Source organism: Camelina sativa, chromosome 11 (assembly GCF_030686135.1).
Source record: "Camelina sativa cultivar CO46 ecotype springtype chromosome 11, ASM3068613v1".
Lineage (NCBI taxonomy): Eukaryota > Viridiplantae > Streptophyta > Magnoliopsida > Brassicales > Brassicaceae > Camelina > Camelina sativa.
The window spans coordinates 42,879,915-42,899,866 of NC_141890.1; the positions used below are offsets into that span (position 1 = coordinate 42,879,915).

At 33.9% G+C, this 19,952-nt stretch overlaps 4 protein-coding genes and 1 non-coding gene across 5 annotated transcripts; all 5 read right to left on the reverse strand.

Annotated features, from left to right (window-relative positions):
• Positions 1–149: 149 nt before the first annotated feature.
• On the reverse strand, positions 150–1,601 carry LOC147935356 (uncharacterized). Its single transcript, XM_087471272.1, has 3 exons — positions 1,308–1,601; positions 877–1,213; positions 150–792 (listed from the first exon to the last, which is right to left on the reverse strand). The coding sequence occupies exons 1-3, from the start codon at positions 1,528–1,530 to the stop codon at positions 339–341; spliced, it is 1,014 nt and encodes a 337-aa protein (XP_087327398.1). The 5' UTR covers positions 1,531–1,601; the 3' UTR covers positions 150–338.
• Positions 1,602–2,623: 1,022 nt separating this feature from the next.
• Positions 2,624–2,696, reverse strand: TRNAF-GAA (transfer RNA phenylalanine (anticodon GAA)). Its single transcript has one exon. It is a non-coding gene; the product is annotated as a tRNA-Phe (tRNA).
• Positions 2,697–2,929: 233 nt separating this feature from the next.
• Positions 2,930–4,278, reverse strand: LOC147935358 (uncharacterized). Its single transcript, XM_087470979.1, has one exon. It carries the CDS (start codon positions 4,272–4,274, stop codon positions 3,078–3,080), a length of 1,197 nt encoding a protein of 398 aa, XP_087327105.1. The 5' UTR covers positions 4,275–4,278; the 3' UTR covers positions 2,930–3,077.
• Positions 4,279–12,449: 8,171 nt separating this feature from the next.
• On the reverse strand, positions 12,450–13,681 carry LOC147935359 (uncharacterized). Its single transcript, XM_087476065.1, has one exon. The coding sequence runs from the start codon at positions 13,672–13,674 to the stop codon at positions 12,586–12,588; it is 1,089 nt and encodes a 362-aa protein (XP_087332191.1). The 5' UTR covers positions 13,675–13,681; the 3' UTR covers positions 12,450–12,585.
• Positions 13,682–14,644: 963 nt separating this feature from the next.
• On the reverse strand, positions 14,645–15,317 carry LOC104728876 (uncharacterized). The gene is made up of 2 exons (XM_010447799.2): positions 15,004–15,317; positions 14,645–14,948 (listed from the first exon to the last, which is right to left on the reverse strand). Exons 1-2 carry the CDS (start codon positions 15,315–15,317, stop codon positions 14,645–14,647), a joined length of 618 nt encoding a protein of 205 aa, XP_010446101.2.
• Positions 15,318–19,952: the final 4,635 nt, after the last annotated feature.

Sequence of the window (19,952 nt, forward strand, 5' to 3'; positions counted from 1 at the left end):
TTTGTTATCTTTTTAGAAAATATGGTACTTAACCAATTTATTCAAACAAAAACCATATTCAATCCAGACACTTCTTTAAGCTAGCTACACATATTGATTCAAAAAAATATATTCTCTGCATTCATCATGAACTTATTGACTTAGATTCGTAGATTAAGCAATGTTTATTAGTATTATGTAACAATGATTAGGTTAATACAAAATTAGAGTACATGGTTGATGATACAATACAAATACATTGCAAAGTTACATATTTTTCCTTATAAATTATACTTCGGAAAATCTCCAGTAGAAGCTAGTGCTCTCTGGCATTACTCTTCTTTTAAGATTCTTTTCTTTTACTTCCTGCACACGATACCGTATCCAGAAGATGCTCCACGAGTACAATCCAAAGTTGCATATGCGATCTCTGACTTAACTGAATCAATCTCTGCTTGTGTATCAGAGAAGATGCAAGTTTTACAGTCATTGGAGAGTAGAGAAGAAGTCTTGAAGCTGTCTTCACCACCAACGACTGGCATGGCGACTCCGGCCTTAGCGGGATTCTGGAAATCAGGCTTGTAGGTTCGTCCCAAGATTCCATCTACCTTAGGTGAAAGGTTAAAGAATCTGAACTGAACCTCAAGATGTGCAAAACAGTCATCTGATGGTACTTTGTAGCTGTGGATTCTGTCGTCTTCTTTTGTCACTGGAACCACATTGATCATGATCTCGGCTTTGTCTTTGATTGTCACGATCACGCTGTTTCTCATACTCACTCTCTCGATCTTGATGTCCTTGTTTGGTGAGTACCTAATTTATAAAGAAAACATATAGAGTTTCAATAATCAACATGTAGTCTAAAAACGAAACTGAGGTTTTGTATCAAATACGAACCAGGTGGAGAGAGTTTCTTCTGGGACAGATAGATCTTGGCCATCAAAAGAGAATTTGAGATGGTCGACTTCATTGTCCCATGAGGCGGTTTTCGCGGCTTCGAGGGAGAATTTGTGGGAGTTGAAGAGGAATCCGAGGGCTTGGATCCATGTGAAGTCTCTGGCACGACCAGCGGGTCTGTGACCAATGAACCTACCATTGATCTGAAGGTCAGAGTCAGAGACGAGGCTAAACTCTTCATTGCTCTTTCCATGGAAGTAGAAGACAATGCCGTCTCCTCCAATGAACCTCGGGTCATAACAAGCTGATCCAGGTCTGTTGCAATTTGGTTTCCTCACTACACGCAAAAACATATGATGGTTTACTGACTCTAAAGTGCACAAAAGACGTGTGTGGGAAACTTTATGATTAAGGAGTAGAAAAAAGCTTACTGCGGCACTGGGATTTGCAGGTGGGTCTATCGCAATCGGCGTAGCAGACTTTGTTCTTGGAGTTCATGGCTGTTGTGCTTGGGCATTCCTCTGGACAGTTAATGTACTTGCGGTAACATCGAGTGTAAGGGTTACTACAATAAACTCCAGCTGCCTTGGCTTGCAAGAAACAAGTTGCAGCCACCAGAGCCGTCACTAGCAAAAGGGTCTTTGAGATCTCCATCTTTGTTTTGATTAGAGAAGGAGAGTTGGTTTGTTTTGATGATGATGATGAGAATTGTTAATTGTGAATTTATAGGAGTGAAAAGTCAAATGCTTGCTTGATAAAGGGGCTATTCTGTTAATTAATTATTGAGATACAAGTTGGAGACTGTGCGCCTTTGGACGAACTTTGCGGCGACACCATCAACGATTGCACTTAACCTTTTTTACTGCTTCGTTTCTAAGTAAAAGTATGACTATTTCTCCAATTTAAGGTATCGGTTTAAGATTAGTTTTTGTAATGACGACTAATTATATTATATTATAAATCCAAGTATTTTATGTTTAGTACAACGGTAAGACGATATATATGTCAAGAAACTATAAACATCGTAATTTCGATAAATATGAACGAAGTTATTAAAATTGTTAGTAGAGAAAGCAGTGTGATCCACATTTCTCGGTCCTAATAAATAGGACAATGACATTTTTGTTGAGCATGTGTTAAATTATAATTTATAACCTATGACCTGTTACGAATCTTTTCATATTGGTTCATGCATGGTGTTACTCTTATCTTATGTATGATTTTATTCGTGAACAAAGTATCAATTATGTTTTCAGAAAAATTAAAATTCATCTAAAGAATACAAAAAAAAAATACATTGTTCTTATGAATTTTTTTTCAAATGTTTTCTTAACCCAGTGAATTTGACTCATAAGTGCTTAGGGCAATATTTTTTAATGTTAAAAAGGTGCACAATTGTTCATACTTCACAGTTCACAGCATCAGACCGAATTGTCAAATAGTGATTTCTCTTAATATCCGAGAGTACTTTAATCATCTTGCAAGAGTTCTTTCACTTTCAAGTATATATTTTTCCTTTTCTTTTGGAAGTGTTGTTGTATATTGTATGTGTAGTGGTTCTATGATAGACGAATAATCATTATTTAAAAATGTGTTACAGTATATAAGGAACCTGTACGTAATTGATTGAGAATTTGGTCCTTAACCGGCCATATACATTAAAATAAACTGAGTGAAATACATACGTTCTAAGGTGGTGTCGTTTTGCAAAGGAACTAAAATATAAGAGTAAAAAAACTAACAAAAATGCGGTGAGCGTGGATCGAACACGCGACCTTCAGATCTTCAGTCTGACGCTCTCCCAACTGAGCTATCCCCGCGATGACATTAACACTTACAGAAGCCAATATAGACCAAACATCGCAAAACCCTAGCTATCCAATAAAAACAACAACTCACAAATTTGTTAGTCAGATGCTTCATCATCATAGAAGAGAGACACGACATGAGATATTCGGAAATTTTAGAACAATCAATTGAAAAAAAAAAGGGATTTGATTAATGAATCGAAATTACATCAACTAAACCCAAAGAGAACACTTGAGAAAGACAATGAAGAAACATGGAGAGAGAGAGAGAGAAAGAATTGCATGAAGAAACAAAAGATCGGTGAAACATATAAGCTTCATCGATAGCAAACTGAAAAACTCAAATGGTCATAAATTTTTTCTTTTTTTTTTGAACAAACACGAGCGACCTCTTCATGATCTCTTTTTCTTGGTCAGCCACCTTATTTCACGATCCTTTCCATCATCATCTTCAGGCACCATTGCTTTGTTTCCCCCCTTTGAGATGAGACTGTTTGATTGACCAGAGCCCAAACCATTCTCTTGTAAAGGAAGCAAATCATTACAAAGATTTGTGGACGTTGGATAAGGAGGAGCAAAAGGAGGCACCATGGCTTTGTTCATTTCCATTGGGACGAGAATTCTCGAGTGACTTGATGAGCCCATTCCATTCTCTTGTAAAGGAAGCAAACCATTACAAAGATTGGTGGACGTTGGATAAAGAGGAGCAAAAGGAGGCACCATGGCTTTGGAATCCACTCCCGTTGAGAAGAGACTTTTCGGGTGACTCGAGCCTATTCCATTCCCTTGCAAAGAAAACTGATCATGACAAAGATTGGTGCTTCCAAAAGGAGGAACATATCTTCCTGCAGGGAATGAATCAAACGGGATTCCAGCAACACAATTGAACGGAGGCACACGAGGACACACAGGAGTGAACAGATTCGTTGTTCCTCTTGTAGCATCCCCATCCAACGGTGGATTAGTGGTGTTAATAATGCTATTGCTGCTGCCTCCTATGGGCTTAGATGGACCAAGAGTGAGATCAAGATTAATATGATCCTCATCATTTGATAAAGCATATGAAGTAGTATTGCTCCAGTTGATGATGGGATGGTGATGAGGCGGAAACATGGTCGTCTTCATTTTTTCGGCTCCTGGACCAGTAGAAGACAGGTAAGGTCTGCTGCTGCTGCTGCTACCTCCTCCGCTGTACATAAACGGCCCAGAGGACATCCCTCCATAGCTTCCGAAAGGCCTACGATAAGTATCCTTTGAAAGCATTGCCTCGATGAACTTCAGCTGCTTATGGAATTCTCGTTCCTTTTTGTGGGCGTTCTGGTGACCGGCTAGAGCTCGCCGGCATGAGAAATTCTTCATGCAGAACCTACAGCAGTAGATTTTGGTAGCTCTTTCTCTTTGCACAACCTCTAAAACGGATCGAGGCCTCTCAAGGATAGTCCTTTCAGACACAATATCTTGAGGAGGCTTTTGTTCCTGAAGGTTCATGGTCACCTTCTCCTCCTCGGCCACAACGACACTTTTGAGTTTTTGATCATGTTTGGGTGGGGAGGAGGAGCTTGTTAAAGACACAAGTGATTGGTTCTCCATAGGTTGTTTTGTAAAAAATTGTCTTATCTCTTTTGTGTTGTGATTTTAGAGGAAAGGGCCGGAGTCACACTCCTATATATATTGATGAGAGGGTTTAACTCATTTAAGGTATGAAATCTCCCAAGGGCAGAAAATATTTAATTGAAACCTTAAAGGTGTCTTTGACTAATTTACAGTTCCCTTTTCTTTTTTCTGAGCAAAATAAACCATTTGAAGATATATATATAAAAACATAATCAAAATTTTATTCCTTTTGTCTTTCCAATTAGCTTTGTGTAATCTAATTTTCTTTACTCATTTAAAATATAACCATCAGCCAATGTTACATCATAGATTAGATAATGCATATAAGTATAAAAAAACATCATTTAAAAACTCTCTTTTCATTTTATTTTATTTTAAATATGGTGTTGGCGAGTTTGTTAAATCGACAGTTGAAAACTACCAATTTTGCAATAAATCGAACATTATCGTAAGTATTGAACTGATGTGTTCAAATAAATAACAATTACTAAACCAAGTAAGTGATAACAATATTTAATTGAAACCATAAAGTGACTTTGGAATCTACGGTTTTCTTTAAAAGATACTGGTACCTCTCTGAGTAATCTACAGTTAATTTTTTTTCTTTTTCTGATGCATCTCCAACACAGCAACCCTGTTCTATTTTAGAAGTCAGAATTTTACTATAGAGCAACATTTACTTTAATTATACTATATATTTTACTTTAAAATAGAAAAAATGAAAAAATTGCTCTATATTCAGAGTAACTCTATTCTCATCTCTATTTTTTTACATAATTTTATTTTTAAAGTTACTTTATATTACAGTAAAAACTAAAGATATATATTAGAGATGATCTAAGCTAAATAAACCATTTGAAGTTAAATATAGAATCCAAATTTTATTGCTTTTGTCCTTCCAGTTGACTTTGTATAATCTGAAGTTTTTACTTATTTCAATTATAACCATCAATGACTCTTATATTATATACGTGATTATTATGCCTACAAGTGTAAAAAATAATTTACAAACTTTCTGTTTCATATTTTTTTTTTCTAAAAATGGCGCATCGTGAGTTCGTTAAAACGACCATTGCAAACCGACTCTTCAGTAAATCGATCGTCATTTACGGTAAGTATTTATATGACATATATATTAACTGATATGTTCAAATAAACAACATTAACTAAATCAAGTAATCACAGTATTGTATCTTCTATGTAATGGAGTAACATGTTCTTTTTCACTTATTTTCTAGATATACATATATATATATTTGAATAATTGCAAATACAATGAAAATGAAAACAATATATAGACAATTAAATTCAAGTCATAAACATTGTACTTACAAACGCCAGCTAATATTCATCAGCTTTACTACATTTGGTTTTTCTTTCTTATCGTAATTTAATACTCACAAATAGAAATATTATAGTGTTCAATAAAGTACTAAGCGGTATGTGAGTGGTGATAATGCCTAAAACGCAGTCAGAGCATAAACGATTTTAGGCGGTTTAGACTTCTACAACATTAAACATGTTATATATAATATTATATATAGAATTATGTAAAAATATATGTTAAAATAATAAATAATAAATCATAAACAAAAGTTAGAAAATACATTTATTTAACTTATATTAACAACATATAAACGTTTATAATTACATATACAGTTATAAAACTTAATAATTTAATATATGTAGTTAAAAATTAAAATTATATATATTAAAATATAATTTATGCAATTTTAGATGGTTCAGACGGTTATTTAGGCGTTTGTTTAGCGCCTAGACGGCATCCAGACAACCTCTTTCTTGAACACTTTTTTTTTAGTGTATTTTCTTTAATTATGTTGTTTTTTATTTATTACTTTCTATTTTTATTTTGTAACTGGCGAAATACTTGTTTGAGAAAAATATCCACAATCAAAATTTAAAATAATGGTGCATTAATTATTGTCAGATTATCTTTAGTGACCTTATGAAACTATTGGAATGATATCTCCAACATACATTAGTTTATCCATATATAACTAATTGTTTATATCACCGCACAATACGGTTTAATAGGTATTTTATTTTTTATTTGAGGGAAAATTCCAATGTTTTCACGACCGGACCGGAAGGCGAACCGGACTACTTTCTGGGTCACCGGATCATCGGTTCAACCAGGTTCGACTGCGGGTCAATTGATTATGATTTGTTTACTATATTAGTATATTTATAGAAATTATATAGTTTTATAAAATACTAAAAGAAAAATAATCATACCATAGTTAACAAATTATGAATCTAAAAACAAAAATAAACTAATAAAGTGAATGAACCTTTTGAATCATTTGATTGAATCACATAGGACCAAGCTATATCACTTTTTCCTCGGACTGAACGGTTTGCAGCTGCTATTTCTTCATAGTCTTCTTCAGTTTCCATTACTTGTAAAATACACAACTACTACACACACAAAAAAAAGACAGAGTTCAAACATAGTACTATAACAGATTCTTAAGAGATGCACAGCACATGAGGATCGGTTATTTATAATACAAGTATACGACATAATGGATTTCTATATATGTAAACATGATGATGGATTGATGATTAACTATGATAGTTTAAAAAACAGAGCCACAATTAAAAAACAGAGCCACGATCATGAAAAAAGTATTATGTTAATGTTCAAAATCAAGTAATGACGGAGATTAGAGCTGTCAAAATGGGCGGGCTGTCCATGGGTGGACCATGTCCAATTCATTATGGACCGGTCATGGACAAGCCCATAATTGAAACGGGCTTAAGTGGGCGTGGACAACAAAGCCCACGGACAAAACGGGCGTGGACAATCTGGACATTGGGCGGCCCATTGGTCAGACAATTCTAGGTCAAAATTGATTTGGGAAAAATCATAAAACACATTTTTCACTTTTTCATTTTCTCATTATTACACCATTTTTTCACATTTTACAAAATTTGTTATATTGTTGTCCAATGGACACCCATGGACAGCCCATAAAAATATTGGCATAAGTGGGCATGGTCGTTAATGGATTGGACGTTAATGGACACGGACAACTATTTGTCCAAAATCAAATTGGACAATGTTGGACGGGTCAAAATGGACGTGGACAGCCCATTTTGATAGCTCTAACGGAGATCAGAGACATAAAAAAAATTAAAATAAAAGAGAACTTGATAACCAACTGTTCGCTAAGCACTACGAGAGATGAGGACTGCGAGAGAAGATGAAGCCAAGCGACGAGAGGTTCTAAAAAACTAAACCCTATATTTGGTTTTAAAAATCAAAGATTCCAAATAGATTTTTTTTTTTGAACCATAACCCGACCGGCCGGTCCAAATTACCAGGTCGTGGGTTTATAGCGTTTTTTTCTGGGTTTTACCCGTTTTAAGATTTCCGGTTATTAGTAGTGAACCTAAACCGGAGAACTGTTCGGGTCGCAGATTAACCGGTTGGACTGGCCGGTCCGATCCGGTCGTGAAAACATTGGAAAATTCTAAAAAATGCGCCTTTTGATTACCTCATTGTTTTTCGTTTTGACATCATCACCACATAATATAATAGCTTTATGAAAATCATTTTGACGCAGCCAACATTACAATATTTTTGAAATTCTATTACTGTAAATAACTAAGTAGTTTTCAATAAAAAAAAATTTATACAACATTAAAAAAAAATTTCAAAAAATACATAAGAAACTTTTGTACCACACCACATATCAAAATCAACATATACATAATATCAATTTCTATTGTTCCACATTAGAAAAATGCCGGATGCACACCACAGGAAACGAACTACTCATAAGTGAAAACTACTTAGTTATCCATGGATGTCTTGCTTCTCGTATACAAACAGATCCAATTGATATCTAAAACGAACTAAAATCCAATTGATGTCAAAAACATTAACAGCTCACTCCACAGCTAGCATTTAGACAAGTGCTTTCCAAACATTCGAAGGTTTTAAATGAAACGAAATCCTACCAAAAATGCTTGTCAAGACATCTTATAGGGAATTCCTCGGGTCTACCGTGACCCAAAAAGACCATAGAAGTAAATTATGACAAGATCAAAGCAATATAAAATATTTACCGTCAAACATAAAGGTATCATTCCAGTTTCTGATATGATATCAAACGTTGGAAAAAGGTATATTCCCGTTAAATGTCTTCCAACTTCAATTCCTAAAGAAGTATTTTAGAGTTTCCAAGACACTAAATAAGACTCATTTTATATCATTAATGTTCCATCATACTTTAATGTGGAGACATCTCGTAACCAAATCAAAACTATGTTCGGCTGGGAAATGTAACCCTAGATAATGAAGTGAAATCCATTCCTTTCCAGACATAGACGATAGTTGCAAGGACTACTTTCAGGACACTGAGTGTTGAAAACTTCCTTTATCTCATTTGTTTGTCTACCCCGTATGCAAAACGTTGTAGCCTATATTCTATTCCTAAATCGGTTTTGTATCAGTTAATTAGCACTTCGATAACTACACTATATTAACAATAAAAATACATACAAATAACGATAGTTAATGAATAATGATCCTTTCTGTTAAATAGATCATGAAAGATGATAGCTTATGTAAAAAATATTGGGAGGTTACAACACTAATAATAAGATGGGAAAGATTCGAATATATATTTTTTTGTCAATTTTTTTCCAAGGCAAACGGTATTAGTTTTCGATATATATACACATTATAAGTTAACAACCAATGAATAGATCTGTGGAAATCCATTGGTCAAGTGGTGAACGGTTTAAAGGTTTTTATATCAGGTCTGGTGTTTTTATTCATAGGCATTGAAAATGAAAGGGATTCGTGAATTAGTCGAAACATGAACAAATCTCAAAACAGAATATTTCAAAGGCAAAGAAAGAAATAAGAAGAGAAAAAACAATTGAATGATAAAAACGAGCTGAACAAAAGCCTCAATAGCTAAGATACCTCTAATCTGAAAGCGAAATACTATTGCTACATATATTATACGTTTATTCAGTGCTATCATACTTGATATACGATATGTTCATATATTTTTCAGTATATTTCACTCTCTCTTAAGTTGACAATAAATGCATCAGACATGTTCAAAAGATAACTACACATATAACTAAATAAGTCATTTTTTCAAATTTTACTACACGTATTGCAAAACCAAACACATTTTTAATGGTTTTATATATTGTCCAACTCTTCTTCAATCTGACGTAGAATATTATATCGTTGTCGTCGACACGCCCTACTTAAATTTCCATTTATGAGACATATTCTTATTTTGTTTCCACTTTGCCAAACCATGTAAAATGCCTTTCACTTTGCTAAAACATGAAAGACAAAGTAAAAGAGATGGCACCATTCGTCCGCCGGCTTGGGAACATGGGTTTTAAGAAGATTGAATCTGAGCAATGGGAATATGGTAGCGATGATTTTGTGATCCTAATCTTCCGCCAGATGCAGTGAGAGCGAGACTTAAGGAGTTGGCCGCCTTGGCTTCTAGGAAGGAACAAGCTGATCACTCTTTTTATGTATAATTTTCTCCTGTTGGTGTGGGTACTTATATAAGTGTTTCCGTTATTAGCATGATTTTCTTCTTTGTATCAAACCCTTAAGTGATGGAATTTGCTATTTTTTAGTGCTCTGTAAACTATGTGTGTTGATCTATTATTTTAATTTGAAACTATGTGTTTGGTCTATTTCAAGTTACGGATGGTATGAACAAGCGATCATGGCGTGGCAGTGCTTAGGCATGGTCTGTTTCAAAGATTGGTTCTCTGCAGTGCTTAGGCATGGCGTCAAATGCCAGTATCAGTCCTGATCTGGTTAATCTATGCCGGGAAATATTTATGTCTCTCTCTGATAGAGACCTGGCTCCTCGGTAGGTGAGTTTTATTTAGTCAGAATTATTCATATTGTCGGAGAAGTCCTTTTTTCCTGGCCTGAAGTTGTCAATATAGGATAAAATGTGGAAACTAGAATGTGTGATTTTTCGATAGAGGCTGGTAGATAATGTTACTTTATATGCCTTCGTTTTTTATGGTGAATTCCTGTCTCAATCCCAGTGACTTGCATGCAGTGCCGGGCTAGTAAGGGAGATTAAGGGCATTTGCCCTAAGCCACCCAAATATAAAAGAATTAAAAGACCACATTTTTTTCAAAATTAGCTTTAATATTTACTCTTAAATAGTGCTTTAGGACTTTTTCTTTGCAAAAATCATAAAACTAACTTTTATAAAAAATATTTTTGCTTTTTATAATATTAACTCACTAAATCTCATTTTAATGAAAATATTTGAAAAATGGTAATATTTCCTTTTTAATATATTAAAAATATATATTTTCTGAAAAAATATTTATATATACAAGGCCACAATTTTAAGATTTGCCCTAAGCCTCTATTGATATTTGCATGCTTTTTTACTTGTTGTTGTTACGTGGTGGGAATAACTTAAAAGCACTTGCTGGTCAAAAATCAATGACTTAGCTTGACTTTAGAGTAATTAAAGTCCAATTATCTATGTAATGTCTATTTTCTCTAGTTGCAATCAATCTTGAGGGAAAATGCAATAAGGAGATAGAACTTTATTTAACCGCATACGTTAATGAATAAACTTGGCTTGGGTTTTGAAGGATTAATCTCTAACCCTTCGTCATGATTCCAAACACATCTTTCAGTAAGTTAGTAACCATATCAGTTAAGAAATTGTCTCGTATCTATTTGCAGCATGTTGATTGATGTTATCTCATGAAGAGTTTATACATTGATTGAAAAATGTTGAAGAGAAATTGCCTTGTTCGTTTTTCTAAATGCAAGAAAATTTGAGTTGTATGGCTAAAAAACAAATCACGGAGATTGAATATTACTAGTTTATATATATATATATATATATATATATGAAATCAGAGTCGAGGATTAACAGAGATGATAAAAACCCTAGAAAAATAAAAATAAAAAGTGGAACTTTACTAGCGTATCCACTAATATAAACGACGGGAAGAAAATAAACAGACGAAGTCTTCAAGAAATATATATATATCGATCATGAGCTTAACCTGACCCAGCTGAACTTGAACTGGACTCAGATGGCTCAGAACTTGAATTTATCATCTCCCCAATCATGTCAATGTCAAGGACAAGGATATTGACTTCCGAGACAGAGCATTCCCATCCCACATCCGCTGGGGATGTCTTTTAATTAAAAAAAAAAATTTAAAAGTTGAGGAAAAAAAGAGACACAAAATTTCGCAGCAGATCCACCGATACACTTTTCTGACCTTGTTTCGCTTATGTGTCATGATATGATTGGTTCAATTTTTTAAAAAATAACTAATTAAATTAGATAATATTATTATATTAAAATATTAATAAAATAAATTTTGAGATTCCAGTTTTAAAAAATCACCAAGTGATGCCTAAGTCAATTATTTCTTGTAGCTCTGCGGGTCCTACGGTAGGGACGACACCAGTGATCTGATTAACATCAGCAGTAATTCGGTTCATAAGTGTATTACCGCAGTCTATAAAGGCCGCGTGAGCCGCCAGGGGATTCTCCGTGTTCACCACCACTGGATTCGGAGCAGACCTCCGTTAGGGTTGTCAATAATCCAGTCCTGAAATCTACGCAGTATGTTATTTAATTCGTGAACAACTTCTCCCAAATAATCATGCGCCTTCCAGTAATAGCTCATGTTCACAAAAGTTTAGTATAAATTCAAATTTTACATTGCGACTGGGATTACAAGGCTATAATAACTATATATAAAAAAGTAAGTATAGTTATCATATTTTTGTCTCGTAAATTTTTGGTCAATTTCCCAAGGCAAACAATTGAAAATCTACATTACAAGAGTGTTTTTTTGTCTGTTAAAGGGATTTATATATATTACAAGTTAACAACTAATATATGTGGAGATAATATAATGTCTTTTTAAGTTTTAACAAAAGATTTTATGCAAAATGCACAATCTCTTTAACCTTTGCAAAAAATAAATTTCGCTTACGACTAAAAGGACCATGACTATTGAAAATTGCAGAAATTTTAGAAGACTCATGAGATATAGGAATTGAAATATAGAGGTTTTGATTAATTAATCGAAATTACATTAACCAAGACGCAAAGAGAACAAGGCCCGAAAGACAATGAAGAAACAAAAAGAAAAGGGAAAAACATTGCATGAAGAAAAAGAAAAAAAAAGAGAAGAGGTGAACTTAAGCATCGATAGCGAACTGAAAACTGAAGAACTCAAAGAGACATAAATAGATTACGAGCGGCCTCTTCATGATCTCTTTTTCTTGGTCAGCCACCTTATTTCAAGATCCTTACCATCATCATCTTCAGGCACCATGTCTTTGTTTTCCCCCTTTGAGATGAGACTGTTTGATTGACCAGAACCCCAACCATTCTCTTGTAAAGGAAGCAAACCATTACAAAGATTGGTGGACGTTGGATAAAGAGGAGCAAAAGGAGGCACCATGGCTTTGGAATCCACTCCCGTTGAGAAGAGACTTTTCGGGTGACTCGAGCCTATTCCATTCCCTTGCAAAGAAAACTGATCATGACAAAGATTGGTGCTTCCTGGGAATGAATCAGACGGGTTCCTAGCAACAAAATTGAATGAAGGCACACGAGGAAACACGAGAGTGGTCAGATTCGTTGTTCCTCTAGTAGCATCCCCATCCAATGATGGATTAGTGGTGTTATTAATGCTATTGTTGCTGCCTCCTATGGGCTTAGATGGACCAAGAGTGAGATCAAGATTAATATCCTCATCATTTGAAAAAGCATTTGAAGTATACTTTTTAGGGGTTAAAGGATATCTTGTAGAACTTCTATGGCGGCCAGCAGTATTGCTCCAGTTGATGATGGGATGGTGATGAGGCGGAAGCATGGTCGTCTTCAGTTTTTCGGCTCCTGGACCAGTAGAAGACAGGTAAGGTCTACTGCTGCTGCTACCTCCTCCCCCATACATAAACGGCCCAGAGGACATCCCTCCATAGCTGCAGCCAAAAGGCCCACGATAAGTATCCTTTGAAATCATTGCCTCGATGAACTTCAGCTTCTTCTGGAGTTCTCGTTCCTTTTTGTGGGCGTTCTGGTGACCGCCTAAAGCTTGCCGGGATGAGAACTCCTTCATGCAGAACCTACAGCAGTAGAATTTGGTAGCTCTTTCTCTTTGCACAACCTCTAAAACGGAACGAGGCCTCTCAAGGATAGTCCTTTCAGACACAATATCTTGAGGAGGTTTTTGTTCCTGAAGGTTCATGGTCACCTTCTCCTCCTCGGCCACAACGACACTTTTGAGTTTTTGATCATGTTTGGGTGGGGAGGAGGAGCTTGCTAAAGACACAAGTGATTGGTTCTCCATAGGTTGTTTTGTAAAAAATTGTCTTATCTCTTTTGTGTTGTGATTTTAGAGGAAAGGGCCGGAGTCACACTATATATTGATGAGAGGGTTTAACTCATTTAAGGTATGAAATCTCCCAAGGGCAGAAAATATTTAATTGAAACCTTAAAGGTGTCTTTGACTAATTTACAGTTCCCTTTTCTTTTTCTGAGAAAAATAAACCATTTGAAGATATATATATAAAAATATAATCAAAATTTTATTCCTTTTGTCCTTCCAATTAGCTTTGTGTAATCTGATTTTCTTTACTCGTTTAAAATATAACCATCAGCCAATGTTACATCATAGATTAAATAATGCATATAAGTATAAAAAACATCCTTTTAAAACTCTCTTTTCATTTTATTTTATTTTAAATATGGTGTTGGCGAGTTTGTTAAATCGACCGTTGAAAACTACCGATTTTTCAATAAATCGAAGATTATTGTAAGTATTGAACTTATGTGTTCAAATAAATAACAATTACTAAACCAAGTAAGTGATAACAATATTTAATTGAAACCATAAAACGACTTTGGAATCTACAGTTTTTCTTAAAAAGATATTGGTACCTCTCTAAGTAATCTACAGTTCATTTTTCTCCGATGCATCTCCAACACCGCAACCCTGCTCTATTTTAGAGGTCAAAATTCTATTATTGAGCAATATTTGCTTTAATTTATTTTGAAATAGAAAAATTATAAAATTGCTCTATATTAAAAGTAATTCTACTCTCACCTTTATTTATTACATAATTTTATTTTTAAAGTTACTCTATATTAGAGTAAAAAATAAAGATATACATTAGAGATGGTCTGAACAGAATAAACCATTTGAAGAATAAACCATTTGAAGCTAAATACATAATCCAAATTTTACTGCTTTTGTCCTTCCAGTTGACTTTGTATAATATGAAACTTTTACTCATTTCAGTTATAACCATCAATGACTCTTATATTATAGACGTGATTATTATGCCTCCTATGGGATTAGATGGACCAAGAGTGAGATCAAGATTAATATCCTCATCGTTTGAAAAAGCATTTGAAGTATACTTTTTAGGGGTTAAAGGATATCTTGTAGAACTTCTATGGCGGCCAGCAGTATTGCTCCAGTTGAGGATGGAATGGTGATGAGGCGGAAACATGGTCGTCTTCATTCTTTTGGCTCCTGGACCAGTAGAAGACAGGTAAGGTCTACTGCTGCTGCTACCTCCTCCCCCGTACATAAACGGCCCAGAGGACATCTCTCCATAGCTGCAGCCAAAAGGCCCACGATAAGTATCTTTTCAAAGCATTGCCTCTGATGAACTTCAGCTTCTTATGGAGTTCTCGTTCCTTTTTGTGGGCGTTCTGGTGACCGCCTAAAGCTCGCCGGCATGAGAACTCCTTCATGCAGAACCTACAGTAGTAAATTTTGCTAGCTCTTTCTCTTTTCACAACCTCTAAAACGAAACGAGGCCTCTCGAGGATAGTCCTTTCAGACACAATATCTTGAGGAGGCTTTTGTTCCAGAAGGTTCATCGTCACCTTCTCCTCCTCGGCCATAACGATACTTTTGAGTTTTTGATCATGTTTGGGTGGGGAGGAGGAGCTTGCTGAAGACACAGGTGATTGGTTCTCCATAGGTTGTTTTGTAAAAATTTGCCTTATCTCATTTTTGTTGTGATTTAGAGGAAAGGGCCGGAGTCACACTATTTATTGGTGAGAGGGTTTAACTCATTTAAGGTATGAAATCTCCCAAGAGCAAACAATATTTAATTGAAACCGTAAAGGTGTGTCTCTTACTAATTTACAGTTCACTTTTTTTTTTCTGAGTAAAATAAACCATTTGAAGATATATCTATAAATATAATCAAAATTTTACTCGTTTTGGCCTTTCAATTGTCTTTGTGTAATCTGATTTTCTTTACTCATTTCAAATATAACCATCAACCAATGTTACATCATAGATTATATAGTGCATATAAGTATAAAGAACATCATTTAAAAACTATCTCTTTTCATATATTTTTTTTCCCAAAATATGGTGCCAATGAATTCGTTAAATCGACCATTGCAAACTATCGACTTTTTAATAAATCGTTGGTTTTAAATATTGAACTGATGTGTTCAAATATATAACAATTACTAAACCAAGTAATCACATTATAAAATTTTCTAATGGAAACTAGGCTAAGTGGTTCTAGCCTTGGTGGAAGAGCCGTCCTGTTGGTCTAGGTCATGGATCGATTCTCCCCAAATGCATAATTACTCAGTTTTATCCCTTTGATCACATGGGTATGAGCCCATTGCTTACAGTCCATTTGCATACCTGGGAGACCCTATTCGTGGAATACCTTCTCTCCAGAGAGATTAGTCTTGGACTCCTCCATAAGTCTTGGGATTTATTCTCTAAGTTAAAGAAAAAAAAAATTCCAATGGAGTGAGTGATGTTATTTTTTACTTATTATATATATTTGAATAATTGAATAATTGCAGATACAACGAAATTGAAAAGCAATATAGACAACTAAAGTTCAAGTTTTTCATAAACACTGTACTTACACATGTATTTTTTCCAAACAAAGTATTTCGAAAGTTACGAAATAAAACATAGAAAGTAAGACGTAAAAAACAACATAATTAAAGAAAATACACAATTTATATATGTCAATATTAAGTCAGGATAAGAAAGAAGAACCAAATGTAGTAAAGCTGACTAAGACATAGCTGACATGTGTGGTATGAACTATATGTGGTATGACAGTTTTATACAATTTATATGGCCCTATGAAAATCTTTTGACAAATATGTCCAACATGTTGTCAAAATTTCTATGTCGTCCTTACGGCTGAGTTTTCACCCGATGGTTGAGTTGTCAAAATTTTAGCTGAGTTATCACTACGAAACGGCTGAATTAACTTTTTTCCGGCTGGCTGAGTTATGAACAACGCCTAACTTATGAGATGTCGTTAAGGTTGAGTTATGGTTAAGCACCATAACTCAGCCGTCATAAGCTGACTTATCGTACAACTCGGCCATTTTACGGCTGACTTAGTAGCAAAAGATTAATTACTATAATATCATTCAGTTACGCTGACTTATTAAACGATACAGCTCAGTTACAAATTTTCAGTTGAGTTATGACATTAAGCGGATGAATTTGGCAGCATTTTTTTTGCTTTTTAATTATTGTAATAGTATTCATGTTGCGGCTGAGTTATAATCTTGTTTGATGGCTGATTTAATTAGACTGATTTACATGTTCATTTGATGGCTGACTTGCCACTTCGGACGCATCATCAATGTCATCATTTTCTCCGAAAATACGAAACGTCGTTCCTTCGACTATTGTTCTTCAGCTGGTTAAAAAATGAAATATTTACATGGTTTTTACCTTCTTCTTCACCTTTTTTCTCCTTATTTTCTCATTGTTTTTGACTTCTTAATTACACTCATTCTTATTAATTCTCCTCATTTTTCTTCATTTTCTTTCATGGATCCAGTTTCGGTAATTGTTGTTTCTGGTAACACCGATGATAAAGGATGTTCGAGTTGTGCAGATAGATACGGAAACAACGCACGACAAGTTTACTTTAGTTTATTTCTTGTTATAAGTCAGCTACTAAATTCAGCCGTCATATGAATCTAAAAGACTTTTCGTTTCCCTTAAGTATCATAACTCAGCCGTCAAGTAATAAAATTTAGCTGTTTACTTTTATTTCTTGTTATAAGTTAGCCACGAAACATTTTAACTCAGCCGTCATATGAATCATTTCGGTTTCCCTTAAGTATTATAACTTAGCCGTGAAGTAATATAAATCAGACGTTCACTTTCAGTTTATTTCTTGTTATAAGTCAGCCACAAAATATTATAACTCAGCCGTCAAATGAATCTACGAGACCTTTCATTTTTCTTTAAGTATTATAACTCAGTCGTGAAGTAATATAAATCAGACATTCACTGTCAATAATGACATGGAATCGTTTGCTGATGTGTACTTTTTTAATATTTTCAGAATTAAAAATAAAAAATAAACCCAGGATGTTAATTGTAATTACCCAGTGCACTAAATATCTAAGCAATTTTTAGAAAATATATATAAGGAATAAACCAACTTTTCTATAGCATATGAGTAATTCTTTCTTAAATCAAACATGGACAAAACGTCAATCTCTATGGTTCCACATTAAATGGCGGATGCCACGGCCACATAAAACGAACTACTCATAAGTCATAAGTATGGATGTCTTCTTCCATACGAACATATCCAGTTTAATCACATACATTGTGATCAGTTGTTAATGTCGATGTCATTATATAAGAGAATAATGTGGGATCCATCTATAAGAGATGTGTGAATAACTGTTTTAAAACGGGACATGATGAACATATATACGATATAGTCGTCAAAGCATTTGAGGTGGTTGCCCACATCAAGCATTTAGACAAGTGCTCCCAAACAGTCGCAGGTTTAAAATGAAACTATATAAGTCCTATCAAATGCTTGTCGGAAACATCCTATTGGACAATAGGAGATTCCCATTGAATTCTTTGCAACTTCAATACCTAAAAAAATATTTTAGAAGTTCCAATGCACTCCCACATAAAATGGTAGCATTTATGTATGTGTTTACTCTACCATAAAATATTCCCTCTGTTTGGAATCTACGCTTTTTGAAGGTTTTTTTGTTGGTACCATTTTATTAGATATTTTCATAATTTTCTGCATATTTTTTTTATATTGATTTAATAGTTTATTACAAAAAAAACTGTTAAAATGAGACATAGGGAGTATTATACTTGCAATATCAATATGTTATACCCGGTTATTCGACTAAAAAGAATATATAATGAAGTTAATAATGATGGGACCATGACATTTTATTAATTTATAATGATATTAATTTATAGATAAATTAATATTTATTATTCATAGTGTAAATAATTATTAATTTGTAGATATATATTTTAGTTGTTTAAATTGTTAAAAATAAAGATTTGAGACAATTTTACCAAAATAAAATTAGATTTTTGGATGTTATAAATTTTATGGTTTAGAATTAAATTTTTAATATTTAGAAAACATTATTGACAATAAATTACGAATACTATAAACAAATTCACTTATACACATGACATACATAAATTTTAAATTTATGAATAACAATATCAATTATAGTATTTAAATGGCCTACAAAGTTATCAAAATGAAAATGATGCATATCTATAAATTAAAAACTTTAAAATTTTAGCTAGATTTATGGTATGTTATAGAGTATTTTATATCATTATAGTTAAAAAAATACAACATAATAATTGTTTTATAGATATAAAGAAAATTCTAATTTTTAAAACATGCATTATTATATCAGCATATATATATGTATGTTTGTAACTTTCAATGATTATTAATTTATAATATTATTAGGACCATATTTTATTTGAAGATTTCAAGAAAGATATTATCTTATTATTTTATTGAATTTTGTTATTTTTAAAACTGTTCCCAACAAAAAAAAATGTAGTGAGCATGGATCAAACACACGACCTTCAAATCTTTGGTCTGACGCTCTCCCAACTCAGCATCAATAACTAAACAAAATATTATAGACGAAATATAATAAAATCTTATGTAACCTTAACAATTTACATATCTTTTGTGAAATGTTTCGTTATCATATATAGATAGAGATACAACATGGGATGTTTTCAAATTATAGACCAATCAAGAGATATAGAAATTGACAACAACAAAAAGAGAAGGGTTTGATTAATGAATCGAAATTACATCAACTAAACCCTAAGAGAACACTTAAGAAAGACAATGAAGAAACAAAGAGAGAGAAAAGAAATTGCATGACGAAACAAAAGAGGTGAAACATAATTAAGCCACGATCTCAAAGGGGCATGAATAAATTAAGATCAGGCTTGTCTTGATCTTTTTTTCTTGGTCAGCCACCTTAGCTCGATATCCTTAACATCATCATCATCATCAGGCACCATGACTTTGTTTTTCCCCTTTGAGATGAGACTTTTTGATTGACCAGAGCCTAAACCATTCTCTTGCAAAGAAAACAAATCATGACAAATATTGGTGGAAGTTGGATAAGGAGGAGCAAAAGGAGGCACCATGGCTTTGGAATCCACTCCCGTTGAGAAGAGTCTTTCCGGGTGACTAGAGCCCATTCCATTCCCTTGCAAAAAAAACAATTCATGACAAGGATTGGTGTTTCCAGCAACAAAATTGAATGGACGCACACGAGGACACACGGGAC

Excerpts from the sequence above, each read along its gene's own strand:
- LOC104728876 (XM_010447799.2), bottom strand. The coding sequence starts at position 15,317 with ATGGAGAACCAATCACCTGTGTCTTCAGCAAGCTCCTCCTCCCCACCC. Across the intron at positions 14,949-15,003 it reads GAACTCCATAAGAAGCTGAA|CTATGGAGAGATGTCCTCTG; the intron begins GTTCATCAGAGG and ends TTTTGGCTGCAG.
- LOC147935356 (XM_087471272.1), bottom strand. The coding sequence starts at position 1,530 with ATGGAGATCTCAAAGACCCTTTTGCTAGTGACGGCTCTGGTGGCTGCA. Across the intron at positions 1,214-1,307 it reads CTGCAAATCCCAGTGCCGCA|TGAGGAAACCAAATTGCAAC; the intron begins GTAAGCTTTTTT and ends TTTTGCGTGTAG. Across the intron at positions 793-876 it reads GAAGAAACTCTCTCCACCTG|GTACTCACCAAACAAGGACA; the intron begins GTTCGTATTTGA and ends TTTATAAATTAG.
- LOC147935359 (XM_087476065.1), bottom strand. The coding sequence starts at position 13,674 with ATGGAGAACCAATCACTTGTGTCTTTAGCAAGCTCCTCCTCCCCACCC.
- LOC147935358 (XM_087470979.1), bottom strand. The coding sequence starts at position 4,274 with ATGGAGAACCAATCACTTGTGTCTTTAACAAGCTCCTCCTCCCCACCC.